Source organism: Vicugna pacos, chromosome 13 (genome assembly GCF_048564905.1).
Source record: "Vicugna pacos chromosome 13, VicPac4, whole genome shotgun sequence".
NCBI classification, from domain to species: Eukaryota; Metazoa; Chordata; class Mammalia; order Artiodactyla; family Camelidae; genus Vicugna; species Vicugna pacos.
In genome coordinates this window covers 65,691,124-65,717,959 of record NC_132999.1, presented here as the reverse complement: position 1 = coordinate 65,717,959, position 26,836 = coordinate 65,691,124, and the positions used below count along the sequence as shown (strand labels likewise).

The 26,836-nt window shown below is 66.3% G+C and overlaps 1 protein-coding gene across 1 annotated transcript; it reads left to right on the top strand.

Moving 5' to 3' along the window:
- The first annotated feature begins 1,441 nt into the window (after positions 1–1,441).
- Positions 1,442–25,047, top strand: ARHGEF16 (Rho guanine nucleotide exchange factor 16). The gene is made up of 15 exons (XM_072975566.1): positions 1,442–1,575; positions 9,837–10,437; positions 12,203–12,248; positions 13,397–13,566; positions 15,054–15,110; positions 15,454–15,614; positions 18,116–18,268; positions 18,426–18,555; positions 19,442–19,516; positions 19,836–19,928; positions 21,739–21,890; positions 22,075–22,263; positions 23,166–23,239; positions 23,777–23,878; positions 24,389–25,047. The coding sequence occupies exons 2-15, from the start codon at positions 9,856–9,858 to the stop codon at positions 24,526–24,528; spliced, it is 2,124 nt and encodes a 707-aa protein (XP_072831667.1). The 5' UTR covers positions 1,442–1,575; positions 9,837–9,855; the 3' UTR covers positions 24,529–25,047.
- Positions 25,048–26,836: the final 1,789 nt, after the last annotated feature.

Below are 26,836 nucleotides of genomic sequence, written 5' to 3'. Positions count from 1 at the left end.
AGGTGTCCACCTTTCCCAGGAGCTGCCTGGAAGCCGTCTGTCCACCCAGGTGGCTGCAGGGCCCAGGACCCCGCCCACAGGAGTCAGCCATTAGCCCCTACCCACCCAAGACACACACACACGGGACTGATGGCCCTGCTGGGCACCTTCCTATAGCCAGCTAGGCCCCTGCTTCAGGGCAGACATTGGAGGGGTGGGGACTGGGAAGGCCACAGGTGAGCCCAGCAAGACTGCCCTTCAAACCACAACACCCAAGAAAATGCCAAGCCAGCCCCGTGAGCCTGTGGCACCCCCTGGCCCCACACAGGGCAGTAAGCTCCCACAGCCACCAGTCCTGGGGGCGTGGACACCAGGAGGGGGCAGGCACGCACCCCAGGCTACACTGCCCTGCCGGCTGGCATGTCCCTGCACCCTGTCCACTGCACCAAGGCCTGGGGTCTGCGCAGAGACTGGTGGGCTGGAGGCTCACCCAGTGCACAGCCCAGCCTGGGCTCCAGCAGTGACACATCTGGCAACGGCCTTTCCTGGTAAAGGGACCCAAACGTAAAGGGACCCAAACGCAGACCAGAAGGGGGCTGGCACATCCGCACCTACAAGGATGAGTCTGGGGATCTCAGGTCACATCCAGGAGTCACCTGACACCGGGGTGTGGGTGACACAGGGCAGGCAGGATGACGGGGCATGGGGACGCCCTGCCTGTCTGACTGGCTGGTGGGCCCAAGCCCAGAGTGGAAGCCAACCTGTCCCAGCCCCCAGCACCTTCTCCAGCGCCAGGGAACTGGGCTCCTGAAAGCCCCGCTGGGGAGCTGTTGCAGACTCTACACCCTGGGCAAGGCCTGCAAAGGCCAGGCTTCAAGTCCAGACTCAGCCTTGTGCCAACTGGCAAGCGCCTTCTTTCCCAGGCCTCAGTATCCTTATCTGGGAAGGGGCAGCAGATGCACACGAAGGGGCCAGAGTGCGCGGTGTGCTCGCGGGCAGCTCTCTGGCCGCGGTCTCCAAATCCAGAAGCTGCGGCCGTTTTTGCAGCTGCGGAGCCTCTCAAGCATCAGACTCCCCGCGGGCTGGTCGGCTTCCAGGAGGACTTCTTGGAAGAGGAGGCAGCAGAGCCAGGCCTATAAGGAGAAATTCAGGGTCGCAGTGGGAGAAGGCAGGCCACCCCGGGGCACCCCAGCAGGCGACGCCCGACCGATGGCGTGGACATAGGGGGCGCAGGGGACTCCGGCGGGACTCCGAGGCGCGAGCCCGCTTGGCCGCGGGCCACGTGGGCGCCGGCCGGCCAGGTGGGGACAGTGACGCAGGCGGCACGGCCAGGTACCTGGGGTGCGCCCCGCAGTCCGCTCCCGCCCGGCCCTTGGCGCCCTGCCCACCTGGCCGCCCACCTGCGGGGCCGGAGGGCGCCGCCGCCTCCCGCAGGGCCGCACAGGAAGTGGCGGGGCGGGGACAGGGAGGGACCGAGCGGCCGGGACCCAGCGCGGGGCCCGGAACGGCCGCCCCGCCAGGGCGGGAGCCTGGAGGCTGGACCGGCCCCACGTCGGCCGCCGCGCTCGTAGCTCCGTCCTCCGCCCCGCGGCGCAGGTAAGCCTGGGGGCAGGTGAGGGGCCAAGAGGTGAGCCTGGGAAAGGACGGGTGAGCGGGGCAGTGCGGGGACACCTTGGAGGGGCGCCGGCAACCGTGGGGGCGCCTTCCGTCCCCTGCGCTTTTCCGCCAGCCCCGCCCCGGGGGCCACGACACTCTGCGGCTCCCTCCCTCCGCGGTGGCTGCGGCCGGGGCTGCGGGAGGGGGCGGGGCCTGGCTGGCCCCAGGGCCCCCGAACTTCCTCCCCTCCTCCACTGCCGGGCTTCAAGCTTCCCGGCGTCCGTCCGCCCCCTACCCTCCTTTGAGCCCTAGGGGACGCTTCCTGGCCCTGGAGAGGAACTCTGCAGCCGGAGCTCCCACCGGGGCATAGGAGCTGAGAGATCTTTAGGGAGCCCCAGGGCCTTTGAAAAGGGGGGAGGGGCAATAAAGAACTCTCCCCAAACCCTGGAGAATCTGCTGCCCAAACCTGCTTCGGCACAAGAGTTAGCAGCCCCAAGAAAGAGGAGCCCTCCCCACAGCAAATGGAGAAGGAACTCCTCGCCCACCGTGGGGAGCAGCCCCCAGCAGGGAAGGGGTCCTGCTCTGCCTGAGCCGAGAGAGAGAGGGGAGGGAGGAGGGTGGGGCTCGGCTCCCGACTCCCGAAGCTGCGGGTTCCCCTTGCTGCTGGGACACCTGTCTGTCTGCCCAGCCTCCGCTTCTGCATCTGGGAAGCAAGGCTCCTTTCCGAGATGTGGGTGGGCCTCAGTCCACTCTCTGGCGTGGGGGCGGGGGCGCTGGGGAGCTCCCCTTCCCACCTGGAGCCCAGACGGCCTGATTCCTTCCTCTGTCCTTGAGGTGGACAGTCTGCACCTCCTGGTGAGGGGTTAAGGGGTGCTTGTCAGGCCAACCAAGGCCAGGCAAAGCAGCTTGCGGGTCTGGCTGGGACGGACTGGAGCACCCCTGACTCTGTACACCGGTCTGCCTGCACCCCTGCTGCCTAGTGCTTAGGGGTGGGGTCCCCAGGTCCAAATCCTGGCTCTGTGTGACTTAAGGCAAGTGACTTCAGCCCTCTGGGCCTCGGTTTCCACCTCTGTAAAATGAGAGTAGTTAGAGGATGCTGACTCAGCTGGGGCTCCTTTCTGTTCTGGTCGCTGCTCTGACGATGCCCACAGGCCACAAAAGATGAAAACTTCTGTGGGGTAGATCGTGGGCACAGGCCAGGGCTCCCCCGAGGCCTCCTGGCAGGGGCCCCTCCCCCCCCCGCCTGGACACCTGCAGGAAGGACCGTGTGTGGGGGCAGGGGGGGACATCCCTCTTCCCCAGGGGCTCTGGTTCCTGGGGGGTGTCTCCGACCCTGCACGGAAGGGAACAAGGCACAGAGGTGAAGTGGCGTGAGGCAGCTTGCCGGGGCCCCTGAGATGCCAGTCTGTGCCTGGTCTGACGGGCACAGCCGCTCCCCGCGTCTGGCTCCCGGAATTTTAGTTTCAGTTTCTGAGTGGGTCTCGGCTGCTTGTCTCCTTCGCCTGTGGGAGTTACTGTCCGTGCTCGGGTGACCGGCCACCTGTCCCAGCGTCTTTATTTCCAGTGAGAGTCGCCACTCACCCCGCTGGCGTTGGGGCAGTGGTCTAGGTCAGACGGGGCCTGGCTCCCCACCCAGCTCTCTGCTGCCCGCTGCCCGACCCCAGCAGGGGTCACATTCCCTCTGCACCTGCTTCTCACCTGGCAGAGAGGGGAAGCACCCTCCTTCCAGAAGAGCAGTGAGGGGCTGAGGACACAGTGGACGAGAGAGTGTGTGGAGGACACCGCGGGTCATCTGTGCAGGCCACCTGTGGAGTCAGGGCTCTGACTCCCCATCCCTGTGTGCCAGCCAAGCCTGGCAAAGCGGCTGGGCTTATGGGGCGTCTGGACTCAGAGGCGGGAGCAGGAAGCCACGGAGGGGCCTGGACGGGTGGGCACCGCGGGCTGATCCAGGAGGGTGGTCTCTGTGATGACCGCCCCACCGGGGGCCTGGAGCCCTTGTCCAAAGGGGGAGCCCAGGGCTTAGCACTGCCGGCTGCCAGGCTGCGTCCCGGGCCGCGGGCGGCCGGTGGGTCTTCCTGACCCCGACGCTGGCGGGTGAGTCTGCGCTTAGCTAAGCTGAGGTTTCTCCAGCTCAGCCCTGGGGACGTTTGTTCCAGATCATCCCTTGTGGGGCTGCCCTGTGCGCTGCAAAGCACTGGGCAGCACCCCTGGGCCCTACGCACAAGAGGCCAGTAGCTCGGCCCCAGCTGTGACCACTGTCTCCAGACACTGTTGAGTGTCCCCTGAGGGGGCCAAGGCACCTCAGTGGAGAGCCCCCAGCTGCCCCCCACCGCTTTGCAAACGAAACCGTTTGCTGCGTGCCGTGTGTTTTCCGAAGCCAAATCCTGCCCCGCCGTCCGCGCGACTCCACATCTTGAGCTTGGCCGGGCAGTCACCCGAGCACAAGGCCGTCATTGTGGGTCCAGCATGCCCGAGCAAAGATGAGCCTGGGCACACGATGCCAGGCGGACTGAGCCCCTCCAGGCAGGGTCAAGTCCACCAGACCTTAGAGGGACAGAGGTGCCCCAAGGATGGAGGTGTCGGGGTGACCTCACCCGAGGGGCAGTGGGTCCTAAGCTCCGTGCAGTTTGGGTCCTGGTGTCTGTGAGAGCAGCTGAGACCAGGGCCACAGGCCCACGCCAGGGGGACTGTGCTTCTTCGGGGGAGCAGGAGGGATGGCACTGAGCCCACTGGGGCCCCAGGAAGCCCATCCACCCAGAAGAACCAGGGCTCTGGGGGGCTGGGCTGCACGGGGCCCCCCGGCCAGGGCCCTGGGGGGCTGGGCTGCATGGGACCCCCTGGGCCAGGCGACCCGAAACACAGCCAGGGTGCAGCCAAGTGCAGCTCAGGACCAGACAAGCTGGGTCGGGTCACCTGAGGCCACCGGAGGCCCTTCTGCCTCCACCTCTGACCCTCAGCCCACCACTCCTCCCACCCAGGTCCCACGTACCCCTGACTCGCATCTGCATGTGTGCCGGGGACCCCAGGGCGGGCTGCTTAGGGGCCAAGGAAAAAGCTAGTGCTGTGGTTCCCAGGGCTCAAAGGTAGGGGCCCTCCCAGCCCCGCCCCGAGCAGAAGCAGCCGGGTGTCGCCGGGCGGTGGCACAGACAGGCCTGGAGCCCCCGTGGCGCTGCCCTGGAGGGTTTGGCTCACTCGAAGCCAAGTCCCGTGCGGGTTAATTTTCCGCATAGAGCAGCAGGGCCTCTTCCGGAAGACGTGCTTCCAGGGAGAGAAGCCCAGAGAAGGTGCTCACAAGGTCAGCCTTCCCTCTTCAGTTTGGGAATTGAGCCCAACTGTTTGTGGGGACGTGAACAGGAAGTCGTCCTTGCTCCTAAAGGATGCACAGACTCGTTGGGGAAGACAGAGGGACAGACAGTCACCATGTAGCCCTCACTGCCAAGGGGCATCCCCTTGCTGGGGAGCAGACCTGCCTCTGTGACTCAAGTGGTCACTGCAGGGTGTCCAGCCTCTCTGAGCGACATCGCTGCCTGGAGAGCACACGCTCTCACCCATCCCCTGTGCTGGCTGCAGGACACCAGGCATTGGCCAGCATCCGATGAGGACAATGAAAGAGCTACTCTGCTGGAGGAGGAGCTGCCAGAACCAGACCCGGTGAGGGGTCCCCAAGAGTCTGCCAGGCAGACGTGCATGCTTCTGCTCCAAATTCCCTGTGACTCCGAGTCGTGAGCTTGGCTGGGCAGAGTAACCCGAGCACAAGGCCATGTGTGCGCTCGGGGTACAGGACCCCCACCAGCACCTGCCTGTCTCCTAACAGAAGCTGACAGCAGACCAGGACCAGGACCACCCGGTGTTTGAGGAAAGCCTGGGGCCTGGGAGGGGGCTGAGATGAAGGAGAAGTGTGGCTGGGCCAGGGGCAGAGAGAAACTAGTTGGAAAGAAAATACATTGACAGAGTGCATGGCATTCGCGAAACAAGAACAGGCTGCGGTGAGTAAAGAGCAGGAGAGAGCGCCTCGTAGGACAAGAAGAACAAGAGCCGTTCAGGGGGACGGAGGGAGCCCCCCACAAAGGAGGACGTGGGATGCAGGAGGGGAGAGATGGGCGATTAGGAGGGCAGCTCAGTGGCATCAGTGCTCACAGACGGCTGTCCGGAAAGAGAGCAGAGAAAAGAGGTGGGAGGACCTATCAAAGAAGCACCACTGGGAAGCGTGCGGACCTAGAACAGCTTGGCAGGATGCACAAGCCTGTGGCTCCGTCTCTGTGAGCGCATCCCCGTGGCTGTCAGTGCTCGGGGGTCAAGCGGGGAGCCCACACCCCCGGTGGCGCTAGGGAGAGCCTCCCGTCACGACGCGAGGAGGAGAAGTCAGACCAATGTCTCAGCAGCAGTGGGAAGGCAAGGGAAGGAGCCTTCTCCATTCTGGAAGAAACTAGTCTCAAATGGGACCCTAAGCTCTGCTGGCTACCGGCAGAGGAAAAGGCAGAAAGGAGACATTTTTAGACAAAGATCTCCCTCCTGTGGCGCTGCCTTGGGAAGATGCCAGTGGGTGGGGGCAGGGGGCGGGCCCTGGCTCAGAGGGGAGGGAAGGAAGAAAGAAGAGGACTGGTGTGCAGGGTGGGGGCCGAGGGCCGATCTCCTGCCCCCGAAGCAGGGAGGGGTGTGCCGGGGAGAGAGGACAGGGTCTCTGGGCAAAGGCGGGCAGCCGCTTGACCCTGCGCACTGTGTGGCCAGCATTCTCAGGGCATGGCGGCTGGGGCACACCCAGGAAATTAACAGGAGGAAGGCCAGCCAGTAAACAAGAGAGAATTATTAACGAGAAGCGGGGGCAGGCGGGCCGTGCTAACACAAACACCCACACGGATGGGCCGAGCCGAGGCTGGGGTCTCATCCATGCAGCCGGCCAGAGAGGGTCGGTGATGCCCACAGCCGGGAGATCATGAAAGAGCACGCCGGGCCTGGTTTGGAAATTGGGAGGAAGCTGAAAAGCCCAGAGTGGTGGCTGGCGGGGAATGGGGTGGCGGCGTGCGGGAGAGGACGCCTGTCTTCGATGATAAGCCTCTCGGTGCTGTTTGACTTCTGAACCTACACCCAGGTGGCTGTGTGACCAACTAAACACTGGAAGGAAGAAGACGGTGGCCCCGTGATGCCTGCTGCTCCGGGGGCCGCTCAGGCTGGGGCCCGGGGCTCGTGCAGAGCCGGGCAGCTGCCCACACCTCTGGCACAGAGCCCCTCTCCTTCGGGCCTGGGTCCCGCGTTGGAGGCGGCCCAGGTCTGTGGGTGTGGCCCCCTCCGAGGAACCAAGGTCACGTCCAGCCATGGCGGGCCTGACGGGCTCCACCTGGCACCTTCCAGCCGGGAGCAGACTTTGCCCTCTCCTGGGAGACGCCGCGCCACTGGCCGGGCTCAGAGGAGGGGATCAGGAAGACTCAGGCCTGGGGCTCAAGAAGGGAGGAGGCGGGGAAGGAGGATGGATGAGGGGACAGGGCGGGCGGGGCTCACGGCCCCACAGTCACTGTCTGGCCCTTCAGTGCCACCTGCGTGTTAGGACAGCGTCAGCCCTCCCCGTGGCAGATACGCCGAGGCTAGAATAAAAGGACTCAGACACTGGGGGGTCTCCTGGCCGGCCACCCACTTGGGTGCATTGTGCTCGGTGTGCAAACAGACACAGTCTGAAAGAAGCCCATTTCTCAGCCAGGCCTGGCTAACGTGCAGCCAAGTTCACGTGGGTGGGCGATCCAGGCGGGTGTGGCCTCTGCCCACGGCTGCCGGCTCCCTGGGAGGCCCGGGCTGGCTGCTGCCACCCTCGGCCTGGTGACTCAGACTGTCCCCAGGAATGCGTGGGCAGCCTCCTGCTGTGGGGGTGGCCAGGGCTCACGGGCGGGTGGGCAGCCCCTCCCTGCGGGCCCGGGAGGCTGAGCCGCACACGCTTTCCTGGGATGGTTTTAGCGTAAAACTGATGGGCTGGGACAGAGCCAGGCAGAGAGCCAGGCCTCCAGTTGCCCTGCAGTCGCTCCGACCGTGCCATGAGCGAGGCCAGCCCCGTGCGCCGGCCCTGCCCGGCCTCCCGTCAGAGGGATTCCTAGGCTGAAGCTAGAACCTCCCAGGGCGAGCACGCAGACCCAAGGCTGTGCGTGAGGCGGGCTCGGGCTGGGACCCGCCCGGTGATTCCTGGGGCAGATGGTGATTCCCCGGCGGCACCCACCATCCCAGGCCTTGCCACTTCCGCTGCGGGCCCCCTAGATGGGAGAAAGCAGGTAGCTCCCTCCCTCAGCAGGGCTGCCAGAGAAATTCCCGGTCAGCATTCCTTCCCCATCTGTCGGCGCAGGCGTGGTGGCGAGGCTCCCTCCCAGCTGGGCCCCTGGACAGATGACCTGGAGCCTTGGTTTCCCCATCTGGAAAACAGGCTCCCCCTCTCGCCCGGCCCTGATCATGCTAACATTTAAGAACATTTAACATTTGAACATTGAAGAAGTGTATATCAGAAGCACATGAAGGGTGGCTATCCAGGTTTTTATTCAAAGGGGAAAGAATTAAAGGAGCGAGTTCTCCCCCTGTTGGATTTTGATCCTACAAAGTGCTAAGCCGGCAGCCTCTCCCCTTGAGGCTCCAGGTGACCTTCTATGCAGCTTGGTCTTGCAAGGCTATGGCCCTCGGCGGCCCCTCATGCCCAGCACCTATGAGCCCACCACCCTTCCCAGCACCCTCGGGAGGTGGGGTGATTCTTACTGTGCCCATTTTACAGATTTTGAAACCAAGGCGCAGCGAGCAGTGGGGAGAAGTGACAGTGGCGATGGGAGAGCAGACCCTCAGATTGGATTGGTCAGTGGTCAGAGGCTGGTGCCCTTGAGGCTTGTAAGTGGCTCTGCCTGGCCCAGAGGTGTGACACGTGGCCGTGGACCCACCCACCCTGGCCGAATGATGTGCTAACAGTCAGGATGAGCCTGGTTATGCTGCAGTGACAAATAGCCCCGCAAAAATGCTTACAGACCCTGGGTCTCTGGGCCCTACACGTCCTGGGCACTCAGGTCCCAGGCTGGTGGGGCTCCATTCAGACGTGCGCTCCCGCCATCACTGCCATGGGGGAGGGCACGGCAGGGAATCTGTCAGTGGCTCCAGAAGTTTCTGCCCAGGAGGGACACATGTCCTTTGCTCAGCCCTACCTGTGCTGGAAGGAGGAAAGTGGGGGACAGTGGTGGACACGTGGGGATATCACGTCACGTGGGGCTGCCAGGCTGGCCGAGGGCTGGAGGGTGGGTGAGGATGGAGAGGGAGAAGGGGTGGAGGTGGGACATGAGGTGCTGGGAGGGATGGGCTGGAACATCTGGGGGATGCAGGGAGAGTGGGCAGCCCTCAGAGGGCGCCGGTCACAGGCCACGGCCGCGCCCCTGGAGCACAGTGTGTCCTGGGGCTGTGGGCGCCGGGGCAGAGCTATGCAAACACCCCCCTCCCTCTCCGGGACCACGTGGCTCACACTGTGACGGTGCCTGGCAAGGCTCCTGAGACAGACTGTTGGCCCCGTTCTGAGTTCAGACGTGTGGAAAGTGTGAGTGTGTCATGGGACGTGTGGAAAGGCCGTGTAGACGGCTGAACACAGTGGTGTCACCCCAGGCGGTGCTGAGACGAGAGAATCAGACAGGCCTGGGTTCAGACCCTGTTCCCATGCGTCCTGCCAGCCCCTGGCCTCTCTGCAAAATGAGAATGAAGCCCATGCCTCTCGATTTGGAGGAGACAATACAGCTGGAGCCGCAGAGCGAAGCCTGGCCCTGCGTGCTCAGAACCCGGGGTGAGGCGGGGCGGGGGCGCAGCCAGGCCGTCTGGCACGGACAGCGTTTCTTGGCGTCCTCACACTGACCCTGAGAAAATGGTGCCAAGAGGCCGAGTGGCTGATTCCAGTCCAGGTCCCATGCACCCCGCACTGCCCCATGCTTGCACCCCCAACAGAGCCTGTCCCACCCAGCAGAGGAAACACAGGTGTCTCACCAGGCCAGCCCCTAAGCAGGCTGCTCCCACCAGGTCCCCAGAGCCCTGGCGACCAGCCTCCTGTCCTCTGCCTTGATTCCCGCAGCCTGGTCCCTGCAGGTCTGAGACTGTCCCCAGCCTCCCTGCACGCCTCCAGCCGGCTGCGCTCCCACCTCCCTGGGGAGTCCGGGGACCATGGGCTGGGAGTCCTGGCAGCTGTACCTCGGGCTCTGGAAGGCAGATGCTGAGAAGAGCAGTGGGGCCAGTGTGCAGGAGGGCTGCCTCATCTCTGTCCTTGTCCCCAGGACCCTGCGGCCACTCGCCATGGCCCAGCGGCACTCTGACAGCTCCTTGGAGGAGAAGCTCCTGGAATACCGCTTTCACTCGGAGCTGCGGCTCGACGCCAAAGGAAACCCAGCGTCCGGGCTCCCGATGGTCCGGGGCTCCCTGCCAGCCGGGAGCAATGCCGCCTTCCAGCCTGACATCCCAGCACCCCCGGCACCATCCCCCGAGGCCCAGGAGCCGAGGGCCATCGTCTTGAGCACACAGAGCCCGGCGGCCCTCAAGATGGGCACCCAGCAGCTGATCCCCAGGAGCCTGGCCGTGTCCAGCAAGGCTAAGACCCCGGCCCGCCATCAGAGCTTCGGGGCAGCCGTGCTCAGCAAGGAGGCCGCCCGGCGGGACCCCCGGCTCCTCTCAGCCCCCAGCTTCTCCCTGGACGACATGGACGTGGACATGGTGCCCGGAGGGATGCTGAGACGAAACCTGCGGAACCAGTCCTACCGGGCGGCCATGAAGGGCCTGGGGACCCCAGGCGGCGAGGGGGACACTGTCCAGCTCACCCCCAAGCTGCAGGCTCTGGCTGAGGAGCCCAGCCAGCCTGCTCGGTGCGCAGCCAAAAATAAGGTAGGGGGCCCGTCTGCCTGGGCAACGGGGAGAAGGACGTGCCTCGAGGGGCCGCGGGAGCTTGTGCGCAGGGAGCGGCCTAGGCACACCTCCCTGCCGGCGTCGCGCAGCTGCCGTCCAGTGAGCCCCGCCTCGTGCAGGCTCCTGGGGCGGCCTATCCCGGTTAAGCCCGGCGGCCGGGCTGTGAGCAGAGTCGGAATGTTCCCGTTTTAGAGATGAGGCCGCTGAGGCTCGGAAAGGTCGAGGGTTTTACCCAGAACACCAGACTCAGGCGCAGCAGGGAGTGGAGCCTGGAGGGACCTGAGGGGGCGCCGCCTGTCTGAAGGACGGATTTCAGGGGTGGCCTTGCAGCAGCAGCCAGCCTGAGCTCCCGTCGTGGGGGACTCAGGAGGGGCGGTAGCAGCTCAGATCTGACGCCCTCTGCAGCCCCTCCCTCCCTGCCCGGCCTGACAGCCGGCTCGGGGCTCCCTGTGCCCACGGTCGCGGTTGCCGGCCGGCGGCCCCCTCTACCACAGGCTCCTGCCCTGACCATGAGCCCTGCCCCGGCCTGGGGAGAAGCCCAGACCGCCCCACAGAATGCTGGCACCTGGCGCGTAGAAGGGCGGAGGCAGGGAGTCCCGAGCTACTGTCCTCTGTCTAAAGACACCCCTGTCCCGGGAGGTGGAGCATAGCCCCAGCCGTTCCGCCGGTGGACCTCGGCGCTCCGCACCCGCCCGGGGCCAGGCCTGCAGGGTCCATCGTTTGCTCACGCTCGCCTCCCACACCCAGCCAACATTTCCTGACCCCCAGGCACCTGGTGCCAGTGCCAGGGTGTGGAGCTGAGCCCGGTGACAGGCCCCAGGAGAGCTCCCAGGGTGGCAGGTGCAGGCGGGTGGCAAGGGCACTGTGGGCTGGGCTGGGGGTGCTCAGGGCGTGGAGAGAGCACAGGAGGGGCTCCCCAGGAGCTCAGGGCCCAGGAAGAGGGGGTCCCGGAGAAAAGAGGGTTAAAGCAGAGGCGAGGACACAGGGTGGGGGCGAGGTGGGGGAGGGACCGCGACAACAGCGGGGCAGAAGGCGGAAGGGATGGGGGCTCTGGGGGGTGCAGGGCAGCGGGGGAGCAGCACCAGATGCAGCCGGGAGCACCACACTTCAGACCAGCAACAGGAGCATTCAGGCCACAACTTGTTTCAAGAAACCAGCTCCTACTTTCCTGGAAGCAAGAGGTCATGGGAAGTGGTGCGGCCCAGCCGAGGAGACGGGGTCTGAGCAGGCACCTGGTGGGGCCCCAAGAGCCCCGCCCTCCACCTGCCTCGGCAGCCCCGCCCCCACGGGGGCAGGGACCCGGGCCTGCGATAGAACCGGGTAACCCCCCAGGCTCAGGCTCTGCTCTTCCTGCCGCCCCAAGTCCCCTACACGTGGGGCCTGGGTTGCGGCCCTAGCCCCCACCCCACTGTCCCTATTCAGCCGTCCGCCAGCCCACCTGTCCTGCCTCGGCTTCCCTCCAGGACAGTCATGACGCCCTTTTGCTGAGCATCTCCTTTCAACGTGCCTCCACCTCTAGGTGGACCTGCCCAGCCGTAGTCACCTGCCCTGCCTGTGCTGAGCCCCTATCCCACCCCTTGCCTCCGCTTGGCGGCCCTTCCTCCCTCCTGGAGCTCACATCTCCTGAGCACCTCTGCATGCCCAGCAGAGCCGCCTCCCGTTGGAGCCCGGGTGGAGGGACCGCTGCAGCCCCACACCCGCCCCTCCCCGCTGACCGCCCGTGTCTCTGTGTCTCTCCACACAGAAGACACTGGGGCGGAAACGCGCACACAAGGGCTCCTTCAAAGACGGTGAGTACGGCCAAGGGGGCGACCTCGGCGGCTCTGGGCCAGGCTGGGGCCGGGTAAGGCAGGTCTCCCTGTGACGTCCTGGGGCAGGCGGAAGGTCTGGGTGCAGTGGCACGGAGGGTGTGCGGGATGGGATCCCTCCAGGGACTGGAGGACCCGTGGCCCTTCAGGCTCTGCTGCTCTGCTGGATCTAGAAAGTTCGCTCAGATTCTGTGCTGTCCCAGGGCCAGGGGCAGACAGAGCCCCCACACTCAGGAGATGTTTGTTGAGCACGCTGTGTGTGTGTGTGTGTGTGTGTGTGCGCGCGCGCGCACACGCGCCAGGCCCTGCTGGCGGGACCAAGACCAGACAGAGGGCCCTAGGCCTGGGGTGCAGTCATGCAGTCACAGGGACCCAGTGTAGGAGGCCCGGGGGCATGGGTCACGGCTGGACCGTGACAGGGCCCAGCGCAGTGCATTCGGCCTGCTGAGGACTGGGACGCCGGGGTGGGGGGCCATGGGAGTTGGAGAGGCAGGTGCCCACACAGCCAGGATGGACCACCCAGCGGGTGTGAGGGGCGGCAGGCAAGAAGGGCCCCCTCCCTGCCGGCCCCAACCTCTGTGGACAGCCGCAGGCCTGGACGTGGGGAGGCAACAGGATCGGGGCCTCCTGCCCCAGGAGGGCGGCCGCAATGCCCCACTGGGGCCGCGGTGGCAGGAGACTGGAGGGGTTGCTTTGAGGGCTCAGAGCCGCCGCGATCCACGCACCCGCCCAGCGCTGCTGTGGTGTGTGCGGCTGCAGACAGAACCCGAGAGCCGGAAACCTCACCTCCCCCCGGTAGGAGGGCTCTGGGACCAGTCGCCCGAGCCCTCAGGGAGCCCCCGCCCAGCCCCATTCCCCAGGGCCACGTCAGGCGGCCCCTGCGGCTCTCTGATTTGTCGGCTCAGCTCGGGTCTGAAGGTGCCACATTCTGCACCCGGATGCCACCCCTGCCCTGGGCTCCACCAGCACAGCCATGGGAGGGCGCCCGCCTGAGGGGGGCCTGCTCTGGGGGACCCTGTGCAGCCTGGTGCTCTCAGGGGCTCCTTGGGAGGACTCGACCTGCGGGCTCCCAGGGGGGCAGGATGGCCCAGAGCCCCCAGGCCTGCATGTGACCCGCCCCCTCTCCCCAGACCCCCGGTTCTACCAGGAGATCCGGGAGCGAGGCCTGAACACCAGCCACGAGTCCGACGATGACTTGCTGGATGAGTCCTCCGGCCCTGAGGGACCCCGAAAGGTGGACGCCCCTATCGTGGTCAAGAGCTACCGGCCCCCCCAGATCACCTGGAGCCAACTCCCTGAGGTGGGGCTGGGATGTGGGGGGCAGCCCTTCTCCCAAGCCCGTGGGTGGTCCTCACAGTGACCACGGGGGAGCCTCCTAGAAGCACCCCATCTGCACCCAGGTTGCGGAGATCTCCCTGCTGCTGCCTTACCTGCCCTGCGGGGCACCTTGGGGGTGGTCCGTGGCGGGGGAGAGCACTTAGGGACACGTGCCATCCGTGTGTGTGTGTGTGTGTGTGTGTGAGTGTGACGGGCTGACCTGGAGGGAACTGTGGGCACAGGGGACACCCTCCCAGGGCCCTGCCCCCAGAAAGTGCCAGGAGGGTCCGAGTAAGGAGGCAGGAGGGGAGGGGAGAAGCCAGGCTGGAGTCACGCGCCACCGCCAAGCCGCCCCCTCACCTTCCCTGATGTCTGAAAAGAGGGCTGGTACTTGGCCCACAGGGCCTCATGGAAAGCATGTCAGGGACAGAGGCCCCGGTGTTCTAAGCAGGTACCCAGGGAGGCAGCTGTCACTACTCCAGAGGGCACAGCTGGCCATGGGACAGACAGACTCCTGACCTCGTCCCCTGGGAGTGGAGAGATAGCTGCAGTGCATGCCGGGGGGCCATCAGCCAGGGAGGGCCCAAAATGGGGTGGGGGTAAGGGCAGCAGGTGAAAGGTCTGGAAATACACATCCGCGCCCACCTGCCAGGCGCCAGGTGCATGCCCGGCGCTGGGTGGGGGTGGGGTCCAGGACCCCACATCCTCAGAACGCTCCCAGGGATGCTGCTCCTGACCGCCTGAGCTCCAGGTGTCCCAGCCAAGCCTCTGGGCTGGAGGTCAAGGCCTGGGATTCACCCCCCTGGCCCAGGCGCTGCTGGCAGCCTCTGCCCCGTCCGGTGGGGTCGGGAGCAGAACTGGGTGGCCCTGGTCCTGCAAAGGGGCTGCCTCCGGGCAGGGAACTTGGCAGGCGTGCTGTGGTTGAGTTAGCTGCACTCCAGCCTAGGGCCGGGGGCCCTGAGGGCCAGAGAGCTGGGGCAGTGTCACTCCCCTCCCAAGCAGTGCGCTGACTCACCTGGCCCAGGTGTGTCTGAGTCGCGGCCCTGCCCCCAGTTTTCCCAGGTGCCTCTGTACCTTTCCACCGTCACCACACCCCCCTCCCCCTGCCGGCAGCTCTGTGGGGCAGAGCCCCTCCCCACCGTGGAGTGACTGCTGGCCTTGCCCTCTGGATGCCCATTCCCTTCCTCAGCTGCCCCAGGGCCCTTCCGAGGGGGTGGTCCCGCCCAGGGGAGGTTTCCATGGAGAGGAAAGATGTCAGCGAGGGGACAGAGCAGGGACAGGCCAGCTCAGCAGTCCCACTGTGCTGAGCTTTGCAAGGGCAGCCCAGGTGTCCACGAGGGACAGCTCTGCCAGGCCAGCCTGGCTCCCGCCTTCTCTTGGTGTCTCTACCGTCCACACTGGCTCTGGTCCAGCAGGAAGGTGAGCTTCCGGGACGTGCAGCCCGTGACTCCGGGACTGTGCCGTCCTCAGGTGGTGGAGTCGGGCATCCTGGACAAGCTACCAGCCGAGGAACGCAAGAGGCAGGAGGTGAGGTGGGGCGGGGTGTGGCCCTGCTTCTGACATCGGGGGGTAGGAGGCACAGCAGTCATGGTGACGTCGCCCACTCACCCACTGGCTGCTTCCCAGGCCTGGTGCCCAGCGATGGTTCACGTCCCCACAGCTGTGCTGACAGTCCCAGCCCGCATCCTGTCCAGGGGTCCCGAGTCCCGGCCTGCCCCCTGCACCCTGGGCACATCCGCATGGCCTGAGCACTCGTCACCATCGCACCCTGGGCCGGGCCCCCTGTGTGGCGGGGCAGCTCTCCTAACCCTCTCCCGGGCCAGGCCCCCCGGGCACAGGGCTGCCCCCATCCGCTCTGCTCTCGCCCCAGGCCATCTTCGAGATCCTCACGTCCGAGTTCTCGTACCAGCACAGCCTTGGTATCCTGGTGGCCGAGTTCCTGCAGTCCAGAGAGCTGCGGGCCACCATGACCCAGACGGAGCACCACCACCTCTTTTCCAACATCACGGACGTCCTGGGCGCCAGCCGGAAGTGAGGCCCGGGCCCCTCGACGGTGGCGGCAGGCTCCCAGGAGGGTGGGAAGGCCGGGGCTCTGGGAGACCCTGGCCTGAGAGTGTGGATGGAAGATCTGGGGCAGCCCTGGGATGGGGAAGGGACACGAGACCTCCGTGGGCCATGCAGCCACCGAGAGCCGGCCCTGGGGACACGCAGGTGCAGAGGGTGGAATGACAAGGCGTGCGGGGCTGCGGGTCAAGCGGGCGGGAGGCAGCCTGGAGTTGCAGCCCAGGTCATGTTCCGCCCGGAGGTGTCTGGTGCCGGCCCGGGCTCTGGTTGCAGGACCAGGAGCTGGAGGAGGGGCCGGGTGTGCAGCTGCAGGCCTGCCCGGGCTTGAGCGTGCATGTACGTGTGTGTGCACGCGTGCGCAGTGTCGGGGTGTGTGTGTGCCTTTACCCCGTAGAGGGCACCATCCAGGTAGCGCCTGTGTGGGTTCAGCCCCGCACTGCCTTGCACCCTGGGTGAGCCCAGAACACCTCTGGCATCTCCCTGGCCCTCAGCACCCTCCCTAACTTGAGGGGTGGGCCCCACATCCCCCGCCCCAGCCCCGCAGACTGGGGCGAGGTGATTCGGGGACTCATTCAGATCAGTGCCAGACCCGCCCTCACAGAGCCCACCTGAGTCTGCTGCCCAAGGGCCCCCATGGAGTATCAGGGCTGTCTGGTCCCTGGAGACGGGGCTCCCTGCAGAGCTCCCTGGACCAGCATGGGGAGCCCGCAGCTCCCGGCCTGGCAGGGGGCTTGGGACAGGGCTGCCCCTCCCCCAGCCCTGATCCTGCGCTCCGTGTCCCCAAGTGCAGCAGGGCTGAGCACTTGGAAGCTGCTCCCTCGTGTTTGCTTCCGACCTCCGTTGGGCCCCAGGCTGGCCGTCACTGTCCCTGGGGGCGCTCTGGCCTCCTCAGGAGTCAGCTATCTCGGGTCAGCGGCTGAGGGCCGGCCGGCCCAGGAAAGGCCTCCAGGTCGCCCTGGGAGGCACTGACCAGCCTGGCCTGCCTGTGCACGCACGTGTGTGTGGCCCTGAGTCCAGGCAGCTGGGCCTCCCTCTCGGGCGGGATCCTGGGGGTCCTCATCGCTCCTGACAAGCCACCCCCGGCCCTGCCTGCCAGGACTGCCCAAGAGCGATGGTTCACAGAGTGTCCCCACTTACAGGAAGTGTAGTCCCCCTGTGAGTGGGGGTCAGGCCGGGGCCCAGCGAGTGGGGGCCTGAGGGACCCCTGCCCACCTCCAAGCCAAGGCCTTGCTCCCCCTCCCTGAGACCCTCACCAGCCTTGCCAAGGATAATCAGAGCCAACAGGGTTGGGGGGTGGGGGCACGATTGATGAGGTTGCCCACCCTCTTCCCAGTGGGACCTCTGACACACGTCCTGGGTGGGCTGATGCTGGGCCCCACGATGTCCTCAGGACTAACGACCCGGGACCCCCTCCCCACCCTCTCCCTGCTCCCCCCCACCTCGCTGCCACACTGCTGGCTCCCTCCCCTCCTCCCAGGCGGGGTGGATGGTAAGGACCATGGTGGACTGGCTGTCTCCGCCTGGTCACTCCCCAGGGAGGGGTGTGGGCCGCCTGGGGTTCCCCGTGTGGGGCGGGTTTTGCTCAGGGACTCTGCTCTCTGCCCCTGGGAGGTCAACCAGCTGTCTTATCTCCCAGACAGGCTGCTTGGGGCAGGCTCAGGAGCCCAGCTTGGCAGGCTTCTGAGAGTCGGGTGTGGGCAGAGATGCTAGTGGCTCAAGGAGGAGCCTCAGGGGAAAGGGCTTCTCAGGGGGACAGAGCTCTTGGGGTGGAGGACCCTGGCGGCCGTATCAGTGCCTGGAGAGGCGATGAGGCCTCAGGGTCTGGCTCCTTCCAGCTGTGCAGGACACACTGGAGGTTCCAGCCGGCAGGTGACACAACCAATGACCGACCTGGGTCCAGCCAGGCCCGGCTGTGGCAGCAGTGGCTGCTGGTGGGAGCAGAACCCAGGGCAGCCCGGGGCCAGCACCGGCCAAGCTGCGTCCTCATCTCTGCAGCCGAGGCCCAGGTTACGGACCCCAGCAGGGATCGGGGGCCGGCAGTCACTGGCAAGGAATCTGCCTGGAGCCCCTGTCCTGGCCCTGCGCCGGGCAGTCCTGCCCCAAGTCCCCAGGCGTGAAGTCAAAGTGACAAGTTCTTTGTCCTACGTGTCTACATCCCGTGATGCCCGCTGGAATCTGTCCAGAATCTAGCAAGAAGTGGCCTTGGATTGGGCCGTGGGTGTGTGCCCAGTTACTTCAGGTTTAAGGAGATGATCTGTCCTGGGGTTTTCCTGGGAGGGCCCTGGGCCAGGGTCCCGTCCAGCCTGGGCATCCCATCCACCCGGTGCCTGCTGTACGCTGCTCCTGGGAGCCTCACTGGGCTCCTGCCTCGTGCGCGTGCGTGTGCGTGCACGTGCACGTGCATGTGCGTGCGTGTGCAGCAGGGGACGGAACCCCAGGCCCGTGGTGCTCACCCCTACCCCCTGCAGGTTCTTCGAGGACCTGGAGCGGCGGCACAAGGTGCAGGTGTGTGTGGAGGACATCAGCGACATCCTGGAGGAGCACGCGGAGAAGCACTTCCACCCCTACGTCGCCTACTGCTCCAACGAGGTCTACCAGCAGCGCGCCCTGCAGAAGCTGACGTGAGCCGGCCTCCGGGCCCGGGGCTGGGGAGCGGGTGGCCTCGGGAGGACCCACAGCCTGTCTCGGAGCTTGATGTTGCCCGTGGCCTGATTTCTATTGCTGTCTACGGACAGCCACGCCTTCTGCCGCAGCTGAGAGCCCCGTCCTCTGTTGCAGAAGCAGCAACGCCGCCTTCCGAGAGGCCCTGAGGGAGATCGAGCAGCGGCCGGCGTGCGGGGGTCTGCCCATGATCTCCTTCCTGATCCTGCCGATGCAGCGGGTCACGCGGCTGCCCCTCCTGACGGACGTGAGTGCCCAGACCCCAGCCGGGGGCGGGAGGTGCCTGGGTCCCACCTCCGGGAGGGGCATCAGTCCCCCCCCGACCTTGTCCCCGCGCTTTGTTACGTGACAGTTACGAAGACAGTTACAAGACGGCGTTCACGGCCATGACGCCCGTGGCCGGCAGCAGTGGCGCTGCCCACAGAGCTCTCTTCGCCAGGAGCCATTCCTGCACTTTAGCGGATTTTTGTTCACTTACTTGATGCTTCATTTGTGTCCATGAGTCTGATCTGGTGTCTCCCAGAGCCCTGCTGAGCATCGGTGCAGGGTGTGGCTGCCTCCTACCCACCACCCTTCGGCCGGTTGTCCCGGGTGTGGGCCCTGGGGGGACCCAGGCCCCAGTCACCATGCCTATTTCATGCACACAGGGGCTCCTGGGGGCTCCCCAGTGGCTCGTGTCTCTGAGATGCTGGCTCACGGGGCAGAGAGGCTCGTGGGGGTGAGAGGTGCTCATGCACGTATGTGCACACAGGCAGGCACGTGGCAGGGGCCCAGCTGAGTGCTGAGAAGCAGCATGTGGCCCGTGCTCAGTGGGTCAGCGTCCAAGGCTGACAGGAGATCAGACCCTCTGGTAAAATGAAGAAACAGAGGCTGCCGGGCGCCTCCCCAGGCTGGACCAAGACAGCCAGGCACGGGAAAGGTGGGGTCTGGGGGACTACCTGCTCCAGGTTCCAGCCCTACTGGCCTGACCTGGCAGAGCTCTTTGGGGGCTGCATGCCCCAGTGGGGCCTGGCAGGAGCCCTCTGGGTGCCCCCTGGGCCTGGGGCTCGTAGGGGAGCCCCTGCCCCGGGCCGGCCCCTGAGCCCATGCGTAGGAGGCACTTGTGGCTGCTCACGTCTGGTGTCTCCCTGCAGACACTCTGCCTGAAGACCCAGGGCCACCCCGAGAGGTACAGGGCCGCCAGCCGTGCACTCAAGGCCATCAGCAAGGTGAGGAGGGTCCAGGGTGTGGGAAGGAGTGCCCAAGTTCTGCCCCCACCCCCACCGATGGCAGAGACCCTGAGAGCACGGCAGGGAGGATTTCCAGGCCGACCATCCCAGGCTTCTCACAGTGTAGATGGGGAAACACCCAGAAAGAGTGGAGCACACGCACAGTGGGGGAGCCCGCAGTGGTGCAGGGACTAGGACAGCCGAGAAGGCCAGCGCTTGTGGGCAGCCGGGCCAGGCTGGACGGGTGGGGTGCCGGGCAGTCCCGGGGTCCGGGCCACTGCCTGCCGCACAGCCGCTCTTGTGTGCACACGCCCTGCAGCTGGTGAAGCAGTGCAACGAGGGGGCCCACAAGATGGAGCGCACGGAGCAGATGTACACGCTGCATACACAGCTGGACTTCAGCAAAGTCAAGGTAGGCAGTCCCCACCGGCCCCAGAGGCCACTCCCCCCAGCTCTGTCTGAGGTCAGGGGTCACTGCCCCCAGGCCTCTTGAGGGTGCCCACCCTGCAAGGCCCAGGAATAAGCCTCTGCCCTGACCTCTCCAGGCCGCTTTCCCCACCTGGGAGCGTCCCTTGTGCGCCCTTGGCCACGGGGCTCAGCTCCACCGCCCTCCCCACTGAGGCCCCCACCCCCGGAGCGGCAGGGAAGAGGCAGACCTGGCAGAGCGGCCAGGCCGGGGCAGCTGGCGGCAGGCCGGGTCGGAGGGCTCGCCTGAGTCAGGGCTCCTCCTCGCTGTGCCCGGACAGGGACTGGATGACCTCAGGGCCGGCTCAGGCTTCCTTGTGAGGCCAGGACAGCCCGTTGGTTCTGGGGTGGGGCCTAGGCAGCCTCCAGCCCCCGCAAAGCAGTCAGGGCTCAGACCTCCGCCCCCTGAATCCCCCATGTCCCACAGACTGGCCCATCCTGGATGGTCCAGGGCCCGCCCCCATGGTCACCCAGGACAGCTGTGCCCTCCACGCCACCGTGCCCCGGGCCACCGGGCCTCTGCAGGGAGCGCCTCCTAGGGGCGGCCCAGCGGGGAGCACCCTGGTGGGAGCCGCTCTCTGGAGTCAGCCTCTGCCCCGCCCCCACCCCGCCCCTCTGGCCTGTCTGCAGCAGGGCCCTGGGGGCTTGGAGTGGGCAGGAGACTCAGAGGACACTGGGGTCGGAGCAGCTCCGTGGGCCGGGCCTCAGCCTATCACCGACCAGGCTGAGCTGCTGGCCTCCAGCGCCCAGAGGCTGCCCAGCAGGCTGGAGCCCAGTGAGAGCCAGAGCCACGGGCAGGGCGGGGGTCAGGAGGTGTGGAGGGAGGGCACAGAGGTTCAGACAAGGGCAGCAGGCTCCTTGGGGTGGGTCAGGGTGGGCTTCACCGAGGAGGTGTTCGAGTGACGACAGCTGTGGCTTCGCTGAGCCCAAACCCTCGGCCGGGTCTTGACCCCATCGGCCGGGCAGCAGATCTCACCTTTGGGGTGAAATACACCCCTGACCAGAGCAAAGACCCAACCTCGGGCCTGGCTGACCCCTAAGCGGGGCTCCCGCCCACTGACGTCTCAGAACTGGAGGGCATGGGGGCCGGACAGCTCAGAGTCCCAGCAGGCGGAATGTGTCTGGGGAACAGAGACGGTGGGTGGGCCTCCTCGGTCCTCCCCTCCAAGCCTGCTCTGCCTTCCCCCTCCTGCTCCAGGCAGACGCCCGAGGAGCTGCCCTGTTGGCGGGAGGCTGGGTCTGAGCCCGGCCGTGAGGCTATAGGACCCAGGTGGCGGGGGCCAGGTGTGTCCTGTCCACCTGCGCCTCTCACTTGTTGGCCTGTTCTCTGGGCCGCAGAGCAGGAGGGAGCTCCGTCTGCAGGAAGGGCCCCTGGACACCGGATGTGGTTCTGCAGAACAAGGGCTCCTCATAGTCTGTACAGACGCGGCTGAGCCCCTGCTTGGTCTTGGGAAAGGAGGTTCCCCCAGAGCGGCCGTCACCCCCTGGCTCAGAGGAGCGCTCAGCTGGGGCCGAGGAAGCCCGTGGGCCTGGCCAGAGGCAGGTTGCTGCGCAGGATCTGGGCCCAGATCTGGCCCAGTAGCTGCCCCGTGAGCACCTGTTGGCCGAATGAATAGCCCTTTGTTGGAGGCCCAGTCAGACTCTCTTCCTCAGTCCAGCCCTGGGGAGGCTGGGTCACCCAGTCCCCACCGCTGGCTGTGTGTCCTTGTCCCCTGCCCCCCGTCGGGACTCACCCATCTCTCCGGCTCTGCCCCCAGTCCCTCCCGCTCATCTCTGCCTCCCGCTGGCTGCTGAAGCGCGGAGAGCTCTTCATGGTGGAAGAAACTGGGCTTTTCCGAAAGCTCGCCAGCCGGCCAACATGCTACCTGTTCCTGTTCAATGACGTCCTGGTGGTCACCAAGAAGAAGAGGTGGGTTCTGGCTGCACGGCCTGCCACAGGGAGCAGGTGGCAGCGGCGGCCTTGGGGCCGGGGAGGTGTCTGGGAGCCGGCCCTCGGGAGCACCCTTCCAGCTGCTGCAGGGGAGCCAGAGGCGCGGGGAGCCTGGGCTGCCCGCAGACCCCTGCAGCATGGCCAACTGTCTGTCTGCCTGCAGTGAAGACAGCTTCGTGGTCCAGGACTACGCCCAGGTGGACCACATCCAGGTCCAGAAGATGGAGCCCTCGGAGCTCTCTCTGCCAGGGGGCGGCAACCGCTGCTCCTCCGTGCCGCACCCCTTCCAGCTGACTCTGCTGCACAACAGCGAGGGCCGCCAGGAGAGGCTCCTCCTGTCCTCTGACTCCGCGTAAGGCTGGGCTCTGGGAGGGGCAGCCCTCACAGCTCCGTGGGGACGTGGTCAGTGTTCCCGGGCGCTGCACTGTGCCAGGGACAGCCTAGTCCTCACACAGTTCACACCTTGGGGGCGGGGGGGCGGGACATGCCAGCCACAAGATGCGCAGCTGAACCATCTGGTGTGACCAAGGGATGCAGACTAAGGAGCAAAGCAAGGCAGGGAAGGGAGCGCCCAGTTGGGGCTGGGCCGGAAGCCTCCCCAGCAAGGCAGCCCGGGGTCGCAGAGGAGGGGGAGGTTCTGGCAGAGGCACGGCAGTGCAAAGGCCCTGGGGCAGGAGGCCCCTGCCCAGGAGGACAGCGGGCTGGAGCACAGGGTCGGGACACGGGGGTGGTGAGGTCAGAGAGTGGGGACCAGCATACAGAAAGGTGCTGGCTCAGCTTCCACGCTCCCTCCTTTCCGGTAAGGAGGCGAGGCTGAGCATGTTCAACAGCAAGCTGACAAGTGCAGGGCGCTCTGGGCCCAGGGCCACGGAACAGGGAGGCCTGGGTTCTGCGGGGACAGCCGCCGCCCGACTCTGTGGCCCTGGGCAGGTATGACTCAGGATCAGCCTGCCTTGGAGGAGGCCTGCCTGCCACTTCTTCACGTGTCCGTGACTACCTGTGCAGTGACCCCCAGTGCAGTGGGTCTGGGAGGCAGGGGGCCACCCATGCACACCTCCTGGCTCAGGGCCCACTCACCACAGGGCACCCAAGGCAGCCTGAGCCTGCATCCAACTGCTTATCCCACCTCAAAGGTTGTGGGGGTTGCTCAGGGACCCCCTATCTTCCCACCATGCCATGCTGTGGGGGCGGGGTCTGAGATCACCAGCTGGTGGAGTCAGCCCCAGGCCTCGCTCAGGCTCTGTCTGCCCCCAGGAGTGACCGGGCGCGGTGGGTCACGGCCCTCACGCACAAGGAGAGGCAGGAGCGGGGCCCCACCAACAAAGGAGGTGAGTGGCTGCCCTGCCCTGGGCTGAGGGTCGGCCTGGAGAGGAGAGGTGCCGTGCAGCCTTCTGTCTGCCCCAGGGCCTGCCCCCAGGGTGGCCTGCCAGGGTGGGGGTGGGGCTCCAGCCCCACGTGTGTGCCATCTGTGCGCACAGACCCAGCAGCAATGCTCAGGGTCTCATCCTCCCTGCACTGGGGAGGGAGCGCCGCCCAGTGGCTGCAGAAACTGAGGCCGAAGAGCTGGAGTGGACTGGCCTGCGGATCTGTCAGCCCAGCTCCAGCCCTGCTCGGCCCTTAGTAGCCGGGAGCGCTCTCTGCCGGTGCTGGACGCTTTGGCCCCGGAATCGCAGCTTCTGGAGCGGTCCTTGCTTTAGCTGAAGGGAAGCTGCCACGTGTCCATGTGCTGGGACACCTGAGGGCCCCACCGGGGCCAGGCCACAGAGGGTGGGTTGGAGCTGGGCCCTGCCCGACTCAGGCTGCAGAGCGCCTGGCCCACCCCGACCCTGGAACAGTCCTGTCACTGACGCCTCCACCCCCTGCAGACCTGCTCCAGGTGGAGATCACCAAGGCCTACTTGGCCAAGCAGGTAGACGAGATCACGCTGCAGCAGGCAGATGTGGTCCTGGTCCTGGAGCACGAGGATGGTAAGCACAGTGGGGTGGGCGTGGGGCAGGCGGGAGGGGCTGGTGCCGAGCAAGCATCTGAGGCCCCGGGGAGAGTCCAGAGCACGTGGCACGGGCAGCTGTCCCGAGCCCGCCCTCCCCAGGAGCAGTCACTGCCCGAGCTCATGGTGGGCCTGATTCCCAGGCCCCCTCCAGCACCCTCCATCAAGGATGTCTTCAAATGTCCCAGAGTCATAGCATCAAAAGTGGGCTCTCGGTCCCAGTATCCTAAGTGGGAGGGGTGGCCCCTGCGCACACCTGTACAGGATGGGCAAACCAGGCTGGAACGTGCTCAGCCCCCGATACTGGTGTCGGGACCTAGTTTCCCATCAGGTGCCCTTGAGCAAGGCCTGCGGGGTATGGGGGCGGCCCCAAGGAATGCTGGGCCCTGGCGTCTCCTGGAGCAGCAGCTCCGAGGACCGGGGGTGCCAACGCTGGGCCCCTGCCTGGTCCTCAGGACCCTGCTCTCACCTGCCCTGTGTCTGGGTTCAGGATGGTTCTATGGCGAGAGGCTGCGGGATGGAGAAACCGGCTGGTTCCCCGAGGACTTTGCCCGGAGCATCACGAGCCGCGAGGCCGTGGAGGACAACGTGCGCAGGATGGAGCGGCTGCGGGTGGAGACGGATGTATAGCCGGGCCTGCGGGCACATCACCAGACCCCGCTGTGGTCCACACTCTAGCAAGTGGCCGTGCCCATCTCCAGGGGGCCTGGAAGGTCCCTGGTCCCTCTGAGGCCCCACGGGCTGCAGCACGTGCTCCAGACACTTCCAAGGAGGAAGGTCCCGCCTGCTCGTCGGGGAGCACCCGCCAGACGGGCTCACGGAGCGGTGCCAGCCCGGGCCCAGCTGTGTCCCCGGGAGGACCCCAGCCCGGCCCTGTGCCCTGCTGCTGGCTGCGCCCTCCCCCAGCTCCTGGCCACCCCACTCTGCCCTCCTGTGCACCCGCAGGGCAGTTGGGCGGTGGGCGTGAGATAGAGGGATGACCCTGAGGGTGCCCCTCCCACAGCGCTCCTGCCCCAGTGCAAGACGAAGCGGGCCTGGAGGGCCTGGGGCTGCCCTGCGTCCGGGGGCAGGTGGGCAGCTGGAGAGAGGTGATCCTGCAGCGCCATCCCTGGAACTGTGACTGAGACATTAAAGTGTTTCTTTAATGCCTGAATGTGCACGTTGAACGTGAACCCGGGTGAAGGCCACACAAGTCCCTGCAAAATCCCCACAGTGCCGTGGGCCGGAGCTGGCCCCCGTGTGTGTGGTCACGCTCGTGGTCCCGGTGCTAGACCTCGGCCCTGGCCTGTCTGGAGCCTGGAGCGTCACGGCAATTCCATCCCCACGAGCCCTTGGGGCCCAGCCTGCCCAGTGGGTCTGAGGACTTAGGGCGTGGCAGAGCCTGAGGGAGACCCTCCAGGGTGTTCCCCATCCATCTCCTCCCTCACGGCCCCACCTCCCAGCCGGTCTGCTCCCCAAGGACCCCCTGTGACATGCAGGTGGGAGAGGCAGGCTGGCCTGGCCTCTGAGTGGTCAGCCAGCCTGGACGGGGAAGAAGTGTCCTGCTTGCCAGAGAGGGTGACGGCCCACCTGGGTGGGCAGGGCGCTGCTGGGCCAGGTGCCAAGAGGACAGTCGGCTCCCAGGGGAACCCCCCGCCAGCCCTCCCAGTTCCCGCGCATGGCGCCTTTCTCAGCTCCAGCAGTGCTGTCCTCGGTGGGGGCTCCCAGCGTTCTCCTGACCAGCTGCCCGGATCCTGCTGGGGCGCTGTCTTCTTTGTAAAAGCCGGGGTGTGGATTCCCACCTGCCAACCACCAGTGGGTGACTGGGACTGGCTGCAAGAGGAAATGGAGGAGCAGGCTGGGCCAGGGGGAGGAGACTGAGGGGTGGGGCCGATCCTGGCCCCACCCACTGAACCAGGTGGTAGAGGGGTTTGGCCCCGGGAGGGAGGGGCTGCTCCTCCCTACTAACCTCCAAGGTGACTTTGGCCCCAGGCAGCTGGAAAGACCCAGCCTGGGTCAGAGCCCAAGCAGGGCCACGGGGCAGAGGGGTGGGGGTGGGAGCTCTGAAGGACGGGGGATAGGGCAGGGCCAGGCTCAGTGCAAGAGGCACGGTCTGCGGGTGGGGTCACCAGAGACCAGGCCCTGCTCCTGGGCAGGTGAACATCTGGGGCCTCCGTTTGCCCACCTGTGAGCTGACTCCCTGCCTTTCTCCTGGAGCGGCCACGGGGGCAAGCTGGTGCCGGGTGAGGCGAGGCGTGTGCGTGTGCGTGTGGGCAGGCGCGTGCCCAGCAGGAGCAGTGGGCACATCTGTGTAAGCCAGCTACTCTGCAGCCTGCCTGCTCCCTCTCACTGCTGACCCGACCCCTGGGGAGGCAGGCCAGCCCACCACCCATCCTCTGCCAGCTACATTTCCAGTTAGTGGAGCCAAGTGGGTTTGGAAAAGCCCTGGGGCTACATCCTGGCTTTAGTGACCCGGGGCCAGCGGCCTCAGCATGGTTTCCTTCTGCAGAGTGGATGCTGCCCAGGAAGCCGGGAGTAAGAGCACTTAGCCTTGGGAAAGGACGTCCCAGGACCCTGGGGAGGGGCTGCCACTGGGCACAGGCTGTTGAGGTGGCTAGGTGCGCCTGAGAAGGACCAAGCCAGGCCAGCTCTGGACAAGAACCCTTCCAGCAGAATCAGGAAGTGCAGGGCCCTGCAGCGAGGCCTGGAGGGGCCAAGACCGGTGGGTGGGGGTGGTGAGAAGAGGCTAGGCTTTCCCCAGCACCAGTGCCTGGGCTCCAGCCCTGTGGGCACAGGCATCATGACCCCCTCAAGCATGGCAAGGCTAGCTGGGCCCCCCCCCCGCCCCAGCCAGGGTGCTCAGACCTGCTTCTTGCTGAGCCCGTCCTCTTAGGGTCACAGACAACCTCAGGGTTGGAGCCAGGTGACACTCACCCCTCTAGATAACAGGGGTCCTGCA

What these genes read in the sequence shown, in the direction of transcription:
- ARHGEF16 (XM_072975566.1), top strand. Translation starts at nt 9,856, where the DNA reads ATGGCCCAGCGGCACTCTGACAGCTCCTTGGAGGAGAAGCTCCTGGAA. An exon ending in AGGAACGCAAGAGGCAGGAG is followed by an intron (nt 15,111 to 15,453) that starts GTGAGGTGGGGC and finishes CTCTCGCCCCAG; the next exon opens with GCCATCTTCGAGATCCTCAC. An exon ending in CACTCAAGGCCATCAGCAAG is followed by an intron (nt 19,517 to 19,835) that starts GTGAGGAGGGTC and finishes CACGCCCTGCAG; the next exon opens with CTGGTGAAGCAGTGCAACGA.